The sequence below is a fragment of the Dufourea novaeangliae genome, unplaced genomic scaffold (assembly GCF_001272555.1).
Source record: "Dufourea novaeangliae isolate 0120121106 unplaced genomic scaffold, ASM127255v1 scaffold172, whole genome shotgun sequence".
Classification (NCBI taxonomy): Eukaryota; Metazoa; Arthropoda; class Insecta; order Hymenoptera; family Halictidae; genus Dufourea; species Dufourea novaeangliae.
The window spans coordinates 668,420-685,295 of NW_015374058.1; the positions used below are offsets into that span (position 1 = coordinate 668,420).

At 39.3% G+C, this 16,876-nt stretch overlaps 3 protein-coding genes across 3 annotated transcripts; 1 reads left to right on the plus strand and 2 right to left on the minus strand.

The window, feature by feature from the left end:
* Positions 1–235: 235 nt before the first annotated feature.
* LOC107190094 (iron-sulfur cluster assembly scaffold protein IscU) lies at positions 236–1,937 on the minus strand. Its single transcript, XM_015578828.1, has 4 exons — positions 1,767–1,937; positions 936–1,160; positions 789–867; positions 236–573 (listed from the first exon to the last, which is right to left on the minus strand). Exons 1-4 carry the CDS (start codon positions 1,851–1,853, stop codon positions 467–469), a joined length of 498 nt encoding a protein of 165 aa, XP_015434314.1. The 5' UTR covers positions 1,854–1,937; the 3' UTR covers positions 236–466.
* Positions 1,938–6,615: 4,678 nt separating this feature from the next.
* LOC107190112 (UPF0547 protein C16orf87-like) lies at positions 6,616–7,644 on the plus strand. Its single transcript, XM_015578846.1, has 3 exons — positions 6,616–6,842; positions 7,148–7,336; positions 7,414–7,644. The coding sequence occupies exons 1-3, from the start codon at positions 6,792–6,794 to the stop codon at positions 7,642–7,644; spliced, it is 471 nt and encodes a 156-aa protein (XP_015434332.1). The 5' UTR covers positions 6,616–6,791.
* Positions 7,645–8,361: 717 nt separating this feature from the next.
* LOC107190080 (monocarboxylate transporter 12) lies at positions 8,362–15,020 on the minus strand. The gene is made up of 5 exons (XM_015578807.1): positions 13,962–15,020; positions 11,776–11,919; positions 9,433–10,357; positions 8,891–9,111; positions 8,362–8,708 (listed from the first exon to the last, which is right to left on the minus strand). Exons 1-5 carry the CDS (start codon positions 14,590–14,592, stop codon positions 8,533–8,535), a joined length of 2,097 nt encoding a protein of 698 aa, XP_015434293.1. The 5' UTR covers positions 14,593–15,020; the 3' UTR covers positions 8,362–8,532.
* Positions 15,021–16,876: the final 1,856 nt, after the last annotated feature.

Sequence of the window (16,876 nt, forward strand, 5' to 3'; positions counted from 1 at the left end):
AGTACCGCCCCTTCTCAGTGACGTCACTACGTTGCCTATCATGACTAATGGCGTCAGAGGCGCGCACGAAGCAACGAAGTATTTCGAATTTCAATAAATTCGAAATACTTCGATAATTATCGAACTGATAATAATACATAGAATTGAACTAAATCGAGTTATGATTATTGGAGATATGATGAGTATAGTATTAATATGTAAATAAGTACTTTACAGTAAGTAATTTTTTAACTAAATATATTTATTTGGATCCATAAAAGAAAGTATAGCACAGCTGAATATTCCTAAATGGAACTATAAATATGTATTGACATGTTGTTTTTTAAATTCTAATCACAGTTTATAATTTGCGAAGATTCTAACATTTATCAATACATATAGCAGGTGCTACTACAAGATAATAACAGTAGCCACAAGTAATATGTTACATAGTTCTACTGAGTATATTAACTGAGATACGTCAGAATCAAGCTTTTATTGAAGTATTATCATTGCTTTCATTCTCTTTTGATTGTGTCTGCTGCTTTATACGATAATCTGACAATGCAGCCTTAATTGCATCTTCTGCAAGCACTATAATATATAAAAGAAAGAAGTTAAGTTCAATTCTAACTGTACTGTTAATTTATTGCCAAATTCTCAACGGAATATATATATTGTTTTCAATATAGTTCCGAAACTGTTAATAAAAAATTATTACAGGAACGCAGGTAATAAATAATTACTGAAAAATTCTTCCAAGCAATTTTCAATATTTCACAGACAAATAAATGATAGATGCCACTTACTTGAACAGTGCAGCTTGACAGGTGGTAGGCACAACTCTTTAGCAATGTCAGTGTTTTTTAACTTTAGGGCTTCATCAACCTATAATACGAACCAATTAATTATTCATTCTTTAGTAAGTAAATTTATAAATGTATAAAAATACTTACAGTTTTTCCTTTAACCCATTCTGTAGCTAATGAACTAGAAGCAATAGCAGAACCACAGCCAAAAGTTTTGAATTTAGCATCGACGATCTTTCCATTCTCATCGACTTTAATCTGAAGTTTCATTACATCTCCACAAGCTGGTGCACCTACCAATCCTGTACCAACTTGTGAATCATTCTTATCCAAGGAGCCCACATTCCTTGGATTCTCATAGTGATCTAATACCTATAAGGTCAAAATGATCATATTTAAACTATAGATTCTATACTCTTATTTTACTTTTAGTTATGCAATAAAACAAAATCCTTATCAGGAATAAACGAAAGTTTGCATAAACAATAATAGTCTATTTATAAAAACTATATACTAAGTTTAAATAAAAAGACCACCTGGACATTTGAAATATAAAAAAAAAAGTTAAATCACTATGAGGATTACATCATTCGCCAATTTATACTCAGTGAATTTACCAGTCATTACTTTAATATTACTACATCATTCGTAATATAACTGTATCAAGTAGCAAATGTTTGCATATAAACATATATGCGTATTAATAAATTCTAGGGAAGACAATTTACGCATTAAAGTCAAGGCAAAACATCAACATAACCTAATACTCTCACAAAATAAACCGGAAATGTTTCATTGTGTTTTTAAAACGTTTAAGCTTAAAATTAGAATAGTATGAAGGTCATGCGTGAAGGTTGGATTTCCCATATATACAGTATAATAATAGTTGCATTTACACAGTATTGATTGCAAACAATAACGCAATGCATTCGTTACGTTAGGTTATGAATGATGCCGCAAATAAAAGTAAGTACTCACATTCGGATGATAAAAAACAGCTGGAACGCTTTGAGACACTAATTTGGAAGTTTTCTTAAGGGTAGGCAAGGAGCGTAGTAACGACATCGTGTTTATGTTTGCATACACTAACGGAAAACACTACTCGTCACTTTGCACAATACTCCACTGACACAATCAATTTTATCCTGATGTATACAGTCATTTATGTTGGTACTATACGCCATTGGTAACCCTGCTCGTACATGACAATTCTGTGGTACTTCAAGAGTATCAACTATTTCAAAACAATCAAGATACTGTTGTACTAATGTACGTTACTACGTACTTTTATGAAACGTACTTATAGTTAAGATATAAATACGCCAGGACTTGGTTTTCTATGTACAATATTATCAAGCAAGTAATATCGAGACAGTAATTTGGGTTAGATCGTTTTGTATAAGCCTAAGGATCACATGGAAGCCGAAGGAAAAGAAAAAAACATTTAACTTGCATCAAATAGGAATTTATACGTATAGTAAGTTCTTTTTTCGAGAAGTACTTGTTTTAATCGAAACAACAGCAATTCGTTGTGCGAATCATAGAAAACATTACCAATTACTTGAACATTGTCGTGCTTGAAGTAAGACCATTCGAAATGACATTTCAAACGTGAAACTGTTCAGCATAAGATTGTAATCTATTATATAATTCAAATGCATTCGAGATCCTGTTCAAATAAGCATGAAATTCTCCGATAGGGATGAAATATCATCGGAACGTCGTTACGTAATCGCAAATTACATCGTAAAAACAATTTAGAAAACGCTACCCTTTCGTAATCTGCGTCAATAAACGTTTTGTAACCGTCACACGAAATATTCAAATTGCATAACACGTACAGTCAGTGAGAAACCTTGATTTACTTTTTCTACGACGATCTGTTTTATCGCTTTCTACCATTCAATATAATAACTGGCATGCAAAAATATTTCAATTATCGTTTCATATTGTCATGTGGCCGTTGATCCACCATGTCCATACACGTACGATTTTATCACTAATCGGTTACGTATAATTCACAGTGTCGAGATGTCGCAGAAGAGGCCAAACTTACACCGTTCATTACATGTGTGTCGACGGTAGAAAAAGATTGCGGAAAAGGAAATCGGACGAGATCAATGTTACCGCTGGATGGACGCAAGAATGGGTATCCCCGAACGAACTTACAAACGAGACCCGTCTCGATATACGGGAGGTGGTATGCGGTCCATTCTCCTCGCCGAAATTATTACGAACACAGCCTTGCATCGAGGCCTCGTCTCTTCAGAGGAAAGAAAACATTCGGTGCTTGAGACGAGGCATTCCCGACACTTGGCGCGAATACGTAGCCTCCAGTGGATACTGTGGTGCAACAGAGGCACGTGTTCTGCAAAAGAATTTAATACCCTGTTGCGTCAGATCGCTCGCCACTGACCGACTCTGGAACGATCTGGGTTTACCCTTCCTACAGGGCATACCTGATCCATGGAAAAGTAGGTCTAGTCCGCCACAAGCCGTCAGACAGCTGCGACGACGGTGCAACAAAATTGTCCCTACAGGTGGTACGTGTAGTTATGACGGAGGCGATGAGCTGGAAACAGAACCCGTTGTAAAGAGATACGATCGATACATGAAAGACCACGCGAACGACAAAGAAGGCACCGCTCGAGGGAGGCAAGACGAATCGAACTTGCCATCGGAGAAGAAAAATGCTCGGAATGCTACTGACCAATTAGAGCCGTCCGAAGATATGAAATCATCGTCACGTTACAAGAGAGTTACACAGAAAGTTAAGAACGTTGATGTTGCAGCAAAGGAAACGAAAGGAAAAACAGTATCTGTAAAAGAGAAACCGTTAATATACAATCGAAAGAAGCAGTTGAACAAGATATTGAACGAATCAAACGTTAAAGCGACCGTTACGCAATATATCCCACCGGATTCGCTAGAAACAACAAAGGGGATCGTACAATCAGTTGAAACTCAAACGGTCCCTAACATTGTCTATTATGGTTGCATGCTACAGGATTATGTTGGTCCAAATATTCTGTGTTTGTCCAATCACATAGATCTACTTAACCAGTCGAATGTATCCCAGCGTGTACTTTGTAAAGATTGCGAGAACATTTATCGCGGAGAGGGTTTCCGAAGACAGGATGTTTCTGCCGTGGACGGTCATGTACCAAATAGGAAAGGTATCTTCAACAGGCATAAAATCGTCAAGCGTGAAGATATGTACAAACGGGCGAAACTCAAGCTCTGTTATTGTCTTCGAAAAACGAAGTGTCAGCTCGAAGCCTTGAGAAGTCCTAAACGCGTCGAAACAAGAAACGCGACCAATAAGATGGACTTAAACCTGATATGCTGCCGCTGCGACTGTCCTTATCTGAAAATCACATCTCCCGCTCCGATTGATCGAAACGAAAATGTCAGCAACCGTGGAAGATCTAGCAGAAGGCAGCAAGATCAAAATATAGGGCCTCGGGAACGCAGGCGTATATCAAAATGCACTATGACGCAGAAACAACGGCGTAACCACGTTGATTCTACGAACCACTGTGGCACGTGTACAGAAAACAAAATATTCGTATCTAAGACTGACCCTGAGCAAGTGTTACATTCGACGACGGTTAAGCAGCCAAACGATGCGTTAAATAAAAACGTTAATGAAAAGCCAAAGACGATTATTGTCGACAGTAACGCGACGGGACGTACAGTTTTAGACGAGAAATTTAACGAAGGAATTGGGAATAGCATTCAAAATATTCAAATGGCTCCTGATATTGACACGATGAATGTAAAAGCGATATATACGCACAAAACGAGAAAACTGAAAAAGAATTGTGTACAAGGTAGAACGAGACATAGACGGTGTCCTAAGTCCATAACTAGTGGTACCTACAACCATAAGTGAGGATGACTGTACATGGAAAAAAATAAGTTTCAATGTTTTCTTGATTTACTTCGGTTTGAAGTAAATCGAATTTGGAAATTCGACAACGCAAACGTTTTCATATGCGATTGGAATAATGTTAATTACTATTTCCGTTTGTAGAGGGATACATTGAGCATGATTTGTCGAGGTTTAATTTATACCGAATTATTTGATAAAACGAATAATCTCGTATCACAGACAATGACTATAATTATGCTTATTACGATAAAAAAAAAAGATCAGTAATAAGCAAATATTTATGCCAAATGTATTCAAATAAACAGGATTAATTTTCAAGACTGATTTACCTAGAAACGAAGCCTTACATCGACAAATGTTCTTATACACTTCTTACTTTTTTTTCCGAGGTAGCATGATTGTTCCGAATGAATCACCAATTACGGGACACCCTGTATATATAATACTAGAAAAAGAGGTAAGGAATGAGAAGACAGATGTGCGGTGGTTCGACCATCAATGACGAAGAAATCAAAGAAACCGTGGTAAGGCTATCAGAATGCTGAAGATGTGATAAGGACATAATGAAGTATATACGCATCTGATAGTGGCGAGTAGGCAGCGTATCCGATAACTCTGTAGATGGTAATATTGGTGTCACGGCTCGAAAGAGGTTCGCTGTGAATCCGATTACACTTTGATACATCGGCTGAATAATACGGTTCCGATAAAGAAAGCGTGTATCGGGCAAGGAAGCCGAGGAGACATCGTCATCTTTGTAAACAGTCGGTTGGGGATTCGAATGATCTCGAGTGGTTCTTAAAAATGGCGAATAAATAGTTGTACAGATTTTGACGAAGCGTTCGAATTCAAAGAAATCACGATGGGTTATCAGATCGAAAGTTTTCCACAGGGAAAACGTAATTATTTCTACTTACTGGCCTGGATTCGAATGCACACAAACGCCGGCTGAAAAAGAATCTTCGAATAACGTTGAATACTGACGGGGAGGATACTCATGAACTGGATCAGTGTTGCAAACTGATATGGGTGAAATCTGTACGGAAAAGAAATTTTCAGCTCGATCATGACAAAATTGATATAAATAAATTGATTTGCATGAATTAACGTAACTATAAACACTTAAATTATACTTATAGATTATAGAGCAACAGGATGTTTCTACAGCTTATTTGTTTGTGAAGTGGAGATTCCAAAGATGACAGGTTATTTTTTAGAGAGGGGACTCAGTACTTATCATGAAAAATACTTGTAACGTCGCGGAAGAGATTAACACGAATGATTGTCATACAAGTAAAACGAGTAATGTTACTTTTAATAATTTCATGTTTAAATTAACATAGTAGAAATAATGAAAAGGGACTAAAAGAACTTTGGCCTGCAAAAAAAACTTTGGAGAGCAAGGCACACCTCAGAGACAGCACTATCAACAAATCTTAATCTAATAATAAGTCTTGTTGTAACAAAATTTTAGATTACATTACAACGTAAAAGATTAAAGAAGTGTCTGAAGGACAATGACATACATCTTAAGAACAACATATAATGATACAATTTCTTATAAACTAAAGAAATAAGTGTACATAAAAAATATACTTGATAATAATAAATATCAAATGTGGTATGATTAAGATGAAGTTAAAGTATTAAAAATCATTTTGATTCTGTCAATACTCAAATAATTAATTATTATCATATTATTGAGATAAGAAAATACACTAATTAACCGTTATCAGGTACTTCAAAAACTGGAGTGACTGGAGTGGAAGTAAATGAAAACACCTCACGCGAGAGAAACAACTAAAGTTCCGTGATTGGTCCATTCTTCTAATTGCCTTTCACCGCCATCTGTCAATTGCAGTACGAATTATTTTCTATTGTGCTTCTTTTTGTTCATTACGACTGTCATTACCTATTAGCGTGATGCTAAGGGAAGCAAAACGTATTTAACGTTACAGTGAAGGACTCTTAAAATGCATTTTCACCGATACAAAAGTTATTTTCGTGCTGTGATGTCATTATTTTGTGATATGGTTTAACGATATAGTTTCCTAGTCGTATTTTTTAATTGTAAATAACTGTACCTTTATTAAATATTTTTTTGTAATATGGCAAAGACTAAAACGATCAGTAAAGGCTGCCCCAAATGTGAACAGCAGGTAAACTTTTGGTTTATTCGTACATATACAGTAATCAAATCTCAGTATTTTGCAATTTTATTATAATTATGTTGAATTTATACAAATTGTATTGTAAACATAAAGAAACGTAATGTGATATTTTTTTATGGTATTAAATTATTTAATAAATGTAGGAATCCATTTTGTAAAATGAAAATATGATGTTTCCATTTTAATACACTTTTTAGGCTACTTACAATAAGTAATCAATTTTATTTTTATGCGATAGTTGTGAATACCTTAAAATACTTGCTGTATATTAATTTTTTAATTTATTTACGAAGGTACCCGTTGCCTGCAAAGCATGTCCATGCGGTCATTCATTTTTTAATGCAAGACGCAATTCTATTAAGAGTCCTCCTAGTCCTGATAGCGGAGTAATGAAAACAAGACGAACTAATCGAATCAAAAGAGAGAAGCCAAATTATTACGATGCTTTAGAATATGACAAACAATCAAAGAAGAGTGCTAAAGTGAGCCATTGTATCATATGATTTGTAAGTATACATGGAACTAGTTAAAATTTATGAGAAAACTATCTTTGCTTCAGATAAGGAAAGCAACAGATGCAGCTAGTGACATTGACTGTCGACAATTAAATAAGAAGAAGAAACGAAAAGGAAAAGGTAAAGGAAAAAATGGAAGTAGTAATGGATTAGGAGATGACGATGATGAAATGGAAGGAATCAATGGTTTGTCACCAGAGAAACAACTCACATGTTCTTTGATATTGCAAGAATTGAATAACAAGATGAGAGTGGTAGCTTGGAAGCCAACATGATTCTTTTTTACTTATCAATGTGTCCCTTATCATCAGATTCACTAGCATCTGTTACCAGTAGACTCTGATGTAATCATTTTATACAGGTATTGAAATGTGTTTTACAATACAGTCTATAAATTGCATTGCAAAGCATTAAAATAGTATTAGATAATTTTGTGCATAGATTAGTAGTATCAATTTATGCAAATTACATATAATTTTTTTCATAGGTAAAATAATAAACGTGATAGACTGTTCTTAATTGTAAAAAATTATACGTATATACGTTGTGATAAATTCTTTTTACTTTAGTTTTTGGTAAGACAGAACTTTGTTAGATATTTTGAACATACGTTTTATATATTAATTCATCTTCCAAGTATTGAAAGAGACGAGACAATATAAGTGAAAAGAATATAACTTTTATTAAAGATCACTGTGTTTAAATTACATCTGTTTTTGTATGAAAAATATGTATTTCCTACTAAGATTGTTTCTTTCATCGCAGAACCTGCCGCAATTCTTCGTTTTCTACAAATAATTATAATGTAACATGTAAATATGGTGTACAAGATTTTTGTTCTATGGTCAAGTAATTTTTACTTAAGAACAATTGTAAATGAGGAAGGTTCGTTTACTAATAAAAACTAGAAGGCGTGCATTTATAAAAAAAACTTAATGAAAATCACCCTTACCTGTCGCGAACGAGGTATTTATCATAAATCTTTTTTGTTTTCTTTCGTACGCATATAACTGAACCAAGCAATATATCATAGTGGATTAATTGTAGCGACAAATGTTGCGAGTTTTTTTTATTAGTTCTCTATTACACATTCGTTCGGTTTTTTTTTCGTTTGTTTTTTTTTTTGTTTTTCGTTAGTTTTAATCACATTTTGCAAAATATCTTTATTCTTTCACAGTCGTCTCTCCTTGCGTATTACCGTTCTCGGCATTAACGGTCATCTTCGATGATTTCGATACTTCGTTAAAAACCAGGAGCATAGGTACACCTCCCATCACCATGCACGTTCCCATGCAGAGAAAACATACGGTGTAACTTCCAGTTACATCGCGCAGGTAACCTGGAATTAGTTTGTTACAGATACATAACAACAGTGATATTATTCTCCGCGTACAGACACTCAAACGGATACCTCGGCTGACTACCGTGCAGAAATCGAGCACCTTCGAACTGAACGATTGCAACGTTAATCTCTTCGAAGCATCTTAACATTCCATTTAAAGATTTTATTTGCTAAATTACCTGTTAAAGGCGGAATAGAAATAGCCCCGACACTTTGGAACATCCTGACGAGACCGTAGGTGGAGGAGATTTTGTCGGTTCCGTATTGGTCTGCAAGAAGGACGGGAACTAAGAGAAACCAACAACCCAGGCAAAGTCCGTACATCCCGACGGAGCACGCCAGTACATAGAAAGAATGGGCCATTGGGATCGCCAACACAGCTACACCGGCACCCACGATGCTGTTGAACAGCAACAAGAAGAATATAAATATATAATAAATCATGGATGAGTATTCGAAGGCTCCACGGTACTAAACATGTAATATTTCATAACTTAATGGTCATATGCGGTTGAAACAAATATCACTAGCTTCCTTTAGATGTCACCGATGTAGACAAATTCACCCGTTGCTATAGAAGACGTACAAGTACCTTCCACAATGACCCAAAAGCGGGTATTGGATTGAAAGGGCTTGGGAACTATAGTTCCCAAACGGTCACCGAGTTTCGCCCATGTTGGGAACTACAGTTCCCACCGAGCGTGTTAAAGTGGTTAAGTACCTTCCGATGTACCCTTTCCGACGATCGAATAGCTGCAGATCCGAGAGCCATCCGAGCCCCAGTCGGCCGCAGAGGTCCAACGCCGCGGATATCGCGACCAGATAACCCGCCTCCGATTTCGTGTAGCCGGCCGCGTGTACGTACGCAGGCAGATAATAAAGCATGTACGGGCTACCGGTGGACATCAGGCTGACGGAGATGCACATCATGATGAACTGAGGATTCTTCAACAGGGACAAATCGATATACTGCATTATCCTCTGCATAATGGTCTTCGGTTCATCCTTGATCTGGGTGTCGATCTGCGGCGCTGGGGTGCACACCGCGGCGATCGAGGTGGATTTCAGGGATCTAAGCGACGATCGAGCTTTGTACACGCACGTCGAATCGGTCGACAGATCCTCGACGCTGTGCAATATACTGGAGCTTCGTATCTTCGAGATCGGTTTCATCCGAAGACCCTCGCCCATCACATCTTTCTCCTCCTCGCTGTCTGTTAGCTCGACCGCCACCGCGGCCACGCCATTTTGGTGGAACAGCTCGTTCAGCAGATTGTGCTTGGTGGTCGTGTCGTTCGCGAACAACAGATCGAGCTTCTGCTGTTTCGCAGCCTCCAGCTCTTTCGCGGTGGCGACCACCATCCTTTCGGCTGTCGCCGCGAGTTCCTGGCCCACGGGGGCGTAATTGTTCTCCAGGGGACGGTAGAGGGTCGCGCTGACACATACGTGGAGCATACAACCGCCCAATAGGAGGATCGTACCGTGAAAACCGAAACTCTCGACTAGCACCTCGATCAGAAGGGGAAAAACGAAGCTGCCAGCCGCTGTACCAGATACGCAGATACCGTTCGCCAGGGCGCGGTGCTTGTCGAAGTATTGGGAGACGAGGATGATGCCTGGCGTTGTCGACAGACCGCCACCGATACCTGAACTCGAAAAATATCAGAATAGAATGATTGTGTAAGGGGAGGGGAGAGGTAATGTCTACAGTAAATCCTCGATGAGTGTTCGAAGGTTCCTCGGCACTGACATGGAGAGGTCCCCAGGTGTGACGTTAATTTTTTAACGAGGTTTAGCACAGTGATTGGCATTCTGAAGCCGACGATATCTGTTTCAGCAGTATTTATGAAATACGTAATGTTCAGTGCCGAGGAGCCTTCGAACGTTCATCGAGGATTTACTGTATTCCACGTTCAGTTTAGGAAGTATTCGATGCTACTATGAATCACTTGAAACGATATTGTAGTCTGTCGTATAGTCTTCCGTGATTATTCTCTGCACGACAACCCGATCGAGAATTGATATTGATTATTCAGATTAGTATTAACGCGATGAAACTACTGTGTAAACCTTCGTGTATACAGTCACTGTATTCGTTGCGGATAGGTCACAGTTTTTTTTGTTCTTTTTTTTTTTTAAATCGGACAGCACGATAATTGGATGTTTTGCAAAACACCTTGGATCAACGGTATTGATCACCGTTCTAAATAATGCTATCCGAAACACGACAATGGCTTTTTCGTCATTCCAATGATTTTTAGAGGTATATATGGTACAAGCTGTATCACATTTTAATAAATTTAGGGAAAACCGATGCCACGCAGAAATAGTAAATTATTGTAAAGGTGTGTAAATGCCGTAAGCATTTTAAACAATTAATTACCTAGAATGTCACGTTCGATCATGTGTGTCGAATAATGTGCAACCCGTTTCGGTTACGTAATGCGCCTGGTCGAAAGTGCATATAATCTATGAGACTACGTGTATGTACAGGATAAATCGACGAGAGTTGTTACGAAACGTACAGGCTCGGGGTTAACCGAGAGGAAAATTCTAGTAAACTCTATAACCATGAATCACGAGCCCATGTATTGTCTAATAGGGTATTCCTATTACCCTCGAAGAACATGCAGAGATGGGCAAACTCATTATCTAGATAAAAAGTTTCGAATAACGAAAGAAAGATAAAAAAAAATTACTTGGCCATTTTTTTTTATTGATTAAACGTGGCAATTCCAATTTTTATAATAGAATGATACTTCTTCTTGAACGAGCAGACACGTGACAAACTGTTACTTAATCTCATTGACCGTTTAAAGGTCAAGACGTTCTTAGATGGTGCTGCATTTCACTATATATTATTCGAACGAAATTCTGCCCAACTCTGATGCACAGGGTACAAATCCGTCACGTAGACACACTGTAACATGTCTATAAATATTTAACGGCCATGCCCATATAGCACATGACGCCTTCAAGACGCCCATTTTACGGCTATTTTAGGTCTTACGCGTCTTTAACCCGTCATTAAACAGTCTGTGTGTTATCTGGGTTTCGGACGAACCTGTTAAAATTCCAAAAGTAAAAAATAGGTGTATCAAGCTCGTGGCAAAGTAGCTTGTGGTCAGTCCAAGTGCGCAGAATAATCCCCCGACGAAGACCACCGCCCGACAGCTGTATTTCTGGCAGAGCATGCTCGTCACAGGAGCTGCAATATCGAACAAAAACGGGGAGATTCAGTCTGTTGGCAAGAAAACAAACCGTATCCATATATCCTATACAGGGTGGACGTGATCAGCTTACCCACCCAGTCAGCCAAACCTGCAAAGCCAAATTTTGTCCAATGCCTGTTATCAAGTTATGGCTACAAGTTTGATGCAAGATTCGCTATAAACAACTTGCGCGCATATTGGCAGCAATATATGCAGCAAATTGGCTTGCGCAAACCTTATTCCGGTTGTGCCCTCAATTTGACATAGGTCATGCTGCAAGACTTTCAGTCAATTTGCTTTACCATTTTGTCACCTGGCGTTGCCTGCAAACACCCGAGTCAAATGCGAAAACAGATGGCTATGGTTTTTTAGACAACTTTCCTCATTTATTGCTGGCAATTTGCTCGAAACTTGTACAGAACTGGTTATCAGGGTTAGATTATGCGGCTGTTAAATGTTCGATCGAACATTTTTTTGCATGCTTGACACCATTTTAAAAATAGTTTTAATTAATGTAAACGATACTTTCTTAATGTTTCTTTGGTTTAGAAGAAGAAAAAGTGATTTGTTATGATGTTTGTCGAATTTGTCTCAGTATCCGCTAAAAGATGGGTGTAAACAAATTATAGGTATGTCTATAAAAAAACGGAATTTGATTTTGAAAACTCTGGAGAGAAAACGGTTGGCAAACAATTCAATTAGTTATACTAACTAAAAAATGTTTGATTGAACAGTTAGCAGTATATAATCTAAGCTGATCACGTTTGGGTCCACCCTGTATACAGTTACATACACGTTTCCTCTCCCACCTAGTAATGAATACTACAGCAATAATGATTCCTGTGTCCTACCTAAAAACTTGTTCAAATCAATCGTAACATGTATACAGCACTTAGCCCCTACTCGATCCACTCTACAGTATGAGGACACTTATCGAATATGCAGTAAATATATTATCAGACAATCACGAAATTGCTGAAAGTCTGAAATAAATATTGTTCAGGGGATATTGAAGCTCGATGGACAAGGCGTATGCTATTATGAAGTACTACAAATGTAGCCTAAAATATACAGAGTGATACAAAAAAGGGTTCTAACTTCTAAGGTAGATAGGTGGTATTTGTCAAATGAGGAAAAAAGTCCTAATAAATATATATTACTATTTTCAGATTTTAATAAATAATTTTTTATTTCGGTCAAAGCTATTGAGTTTATCGCCACGGGAACTATCGCACCATATGGAAACAATAGATTACCATATATAATTTCATCTTTTTCTGGTTTACCGAACGTTTTCGACAATTTTTATTAGTATTCTTACAAGTTTCTTCATTGTCTCTATACCGTACGATAGCTCCCGAAGAAAGTTCCTAGTTTTAACAGACGCAAAAAATTGTTTATAACTTCGGGAATATTAATTTTGCGACCCATGTTCATTCTGACTTCGTTTCATCGTTCGACGAGTACTATCTACCCCAGAGTTAGGAACCCTTTTTTTTGGTACCACCCTGTGTAATTTTCACAAAACATTACATTTTCATTGTGCAGACCAAATGTCCACATAATCCACACGTGAAAGAATTATTACCACTCATAAATATGTGTGGATACTTGGTCTGCCTAATAAGATCGATTTTTCAATGATTCTATTGATTACTTCAAGAAATCCTTACATAGGGCACTAAGAACTGTTTAATTAAACATTCTCTCCTATGATTAATTCCCTACTATACACTACGTTGCAGTAACTGTTTCCATTTGGATTTTTATTTAACTCCTATGCATACTGGGTTTATACCCGTATGATAACTAAAATAAAAATAAACCATGACCCACATGTGGGTCGCGGTACAACGAACGGTGTTTTGGCGTCCATCAAAACACTTCCCACCAGCCCCCTCACGAAACTTCCCGTTATTCTCGCGAGTTTCCCTCCTCCCCCCTTCAGAGAACTTCACATCACTTCCCTCCGTCGCCCCACCCCCTCCCGTGGAATCGATCGGTAAAGTAAAGAGACGTTGTGATCCCCGTTGCTCACCGAGTGCCAGGCAAAGGCAAGACAATATAGCCGGTATCCAGGAAGCGACAGAGGCCGACGAGTCCTTGAACGTCTCCATGACCTCGACGTAGAGCACGCCGTACGATTTGACCAGGCCGGCTACCCAGAACTGCACAAAGAACGCCCCGAACACGATCACCCATCCGTAACCGCCGTCCAACGGCATGCAGGTGACGTTTAGCGGTTTTCTCGGCTCGCATCCGCGTCGTTTCTTCTTGGCCGTTGTACATCTGGTCGACCGTAACTCCCGTGATTTCGCGATCAACGGACGGGCGGTCAGGCTCGATATCGTCAACAGATTCTCGTTGTCCTCGTCCTCGATGGTCTCTGGGCTCTGCAGATGGGGCGGCACGATCGGCGTCGAGGTCGCGGTCGTCTGCACCGCCAACGAGGCCGGCCTCTTCGGTGACGGCGCGCCGTTGCTCAGATCGAAAACAGGCGCCGAATGGATGGACAGCAACGAGCCCAGCTGATTCTGATTCATATTCTCGTCGATAACTGTACCGCCGCCGCCGACGACCATCTCCTGCGACGCTGTCGCGCAGACGACGACAGACTCGCCGGGATCGGCCGTGTCCTGATGGATGCTCCATTCTCGTGGTAACGACATATTTCAGCGGCTCCGTTCGCGCGTGGGGGACCGTAATACATTGGAGTTACGTTTGATTTGGGCCTCGTCTCTTTCGTGTAGTCACCCGGGACTGTTTCTCGTGTCTCTTTGCTACGGTCTACTGTCGTATTTCCCGTTGTCCCTGACGTTGCCCCCGACGGCGTTGTACTTGCTTGACACACGATGACACCTCTGAACGGATACGCTGGAGTTTTTTTCTTTTTTCTAGTCGGTCCTCTCGATGCACTTTCTGCCCTGAAGTGTCCAGGTGCTACGGGTTAGCCCGTTGGTCTAGGTCTGGCCCACCTTCGGGACGCGTGTCTTCCACTTGAATGCCGATGGAACTTCCGATCGGACTTGCCACCCCCCGCGTTCACGGTTCCCGTTCTGTCCCCAGGCTGTCCTGAACCACAAAAAAAACGCGGCTCCTTTTCTCCTCGCCCGTTCACACGTTCACCAGGATTCTCCCGACTCGGTACGCGGGGCGCTTGGTAAATAACCCGAGACGACGGGGATGCGCACGCAGGCAGATCACGTCAGGGAGGGAGGTCGCCACCGTGCGGAAACTTACGGGATCGATATTTCCATTCCGTTGTCGACGATGCACTGGCATCTCGCGGTGATCATCGGACCACCACGTGGCCACCCAGACGACACGATGACGGAGGAGGACGTCAGGTTGTGTGTCGGTTTGTTGTCCTGTCGAGGCCGACCCACTTCCAACAACGAACTGGGCTTTCCAGTCGTGGGGTGGCGCGTGGGTGGATCGCGTGTAACCCCGTCCTCTTTGGTGGTCCTTCCTTGATCGTCGACGACAACCGTATGCGGAGACATTACAGTGTCTTAAGAAATGATAGGTTAAGTCGTAGTTATGATTAGACTGCGGATTTTTATGCAAAATGATATTTTCTAAAGCAATTCATACAGAGCAGAGCAAATGTAGGAATTTCTTTCTTTTCTCAAGTATCATATTCGGTTCCGAATACACCAAAATACTTATTGGATCTGATGAAAGTTTTGTCCTTCATTGTAGTTTACAAACCCCTATAGGCTATAAATGCAGAAAATCCGAAGTCTAGTTATGATCGTAACACATGGAATATATCGGTCAATCTGATATTTTCAATGTACTAGGCACTTATAGTAACGAATTTCATTGTTAAACAGTATTTAAAGATATCGTGTCGAAACGAGTTTAGACATTTTTTTACCGACGTAGTCAATTTTTGACCTTTAATAAATGACGGGTTCACTCGTTAAGAAAGGTTAATGTTCAAGAACTTAATATGTCATGAAGATTAATAAGCCTATTAAATACTAATTTTCATGATACACGCGACATAAACAGAAAAATATGTACAAGGGTAAGTCAATAAGAACTACTACCTCTGTAAAATAACTCGTTACCTATTGGCTGTATAAGAAAACGTTTTAATCAGATATGTAGTAGTTTAAGGGACACATCGGGTGGATGTAATTTGACTTTTATATATTTTACTCTTTTTTTAAATGTCAAGGTGACCTTCAACTTTTTCAAGGTCAATGCATCTTCTCTTTAATACCATTATGCTATAGGTCGCTGAATTCGTCTTTTCATCGATGACGTGGTATTAAGAAAAAGACGGATTGTCCTTAAAAAATTTAAGATCACCTAGATATCTAAAAAAAATTTTTTAAATCAAATTCTATTCATCTGATATATCCCTTAAAATGCTACATATCATAAAAACATTTTCTGATACAACCAATAGGTAACGAGTTATTTTAGATAGTGATTCTTATTAATTCACCTTGTACATAAACTTTTTCTTTAGTTAAATTTAGATGAATTGGGAAAATACCACACTGTGGAATGGTTAATATTTGTTACATAATCGCCCCTATCCTCCCTCCCGAGAATGATCGAGCGGACCGAGATGGATGCTCCGACTCTCTGTCTGATCGCTAGCTATCGATCGTTCGGATGGAGGACGAATGAACGGGCGAATCTTGGACAAAAAAAAACGATTTATGTATAATGGATCCTGGTCGGAAAAGTGGAAAATGCAGAGCCGAAAATCACGATAGTAGGGGGACGGGGGGCACACGCGACTGTGCGCAGCATCCGAACGGATCAATGAATTCTCCGCGAGTTTCCGTCCTCAGATCCACCTTCGCGCTCACCGTCGACGCTGGACCGCTCGGTCCGTTCGGCCAGGGAAAACCCGACGAAAGGGGCGTGTACCAGTTTTCCCAAATGAGTCCGATCGCCGTGTTCGCGAGAATAATCCCGTGAGAAAAAAAA

Coding starts and splice junctions, on each gene's coding strand:
- LOC107190094 (XM_015578828.1), bottom strand. CDS start 1,853: ATGTCGTTACTACGCTCCTTGCCTACCCTTAAGAAAACTTCCAAATTA. Junction 1,161..1,766: donor CTGTTTTTTATCATCCGAAT/GTGAGTACTTAC, acceptor TTGACCTTATAG/GTATTAGATCACTATGAGAA. Junction 868..935: donor AATGGGTTAAAGGAAAAACT/GTAAGTATTTTT, acceptor TTCGTATTATAG/GTTGATGAAGCCCTAAAGTT.
- LOC107190112 (XM_015578846.1), top strand. CDS start 6,792: ATGGCAAAGACTAAAACGATCAGTAAAGGCTGCCCCAAATGTGAACAG. Junction 6,843..7,147: donor GCCCCAAATGTGAACAGCAG/GTAAACTTTTGG, acceptor TTATTTACGAAG/GTACCCGTTGCCTGCAAAGC. Junction 7,337..7,413: donor AATCAAAGAAGAGTGCTAAA/GTGAGCCATTGT, acceptor TCTTTGCTTCAG/ATAAGGAAAGCAACAGATGC.
- LOC107190080 (XM_015578807.1), bottom strand. CDS start 14,592: ATGTCGTTACCACGAGAATGGAGCATCCATCAGGACACGGCCGATCCC. Junction 9,112..9,432: donor CGGAAAGGGTACATCGGAAG/GTACTTAACCAC, acceptor GCTGTTCAACAG/CATCGTGGGTGCCGGTGTAG. Junction 8,709..8,890: donor TTCTATTCCGCCTTTAACAG/GTAATTTAGCAA, acceptor AACTAATTCCAG/GTTACCTGCGCGATGTAACT.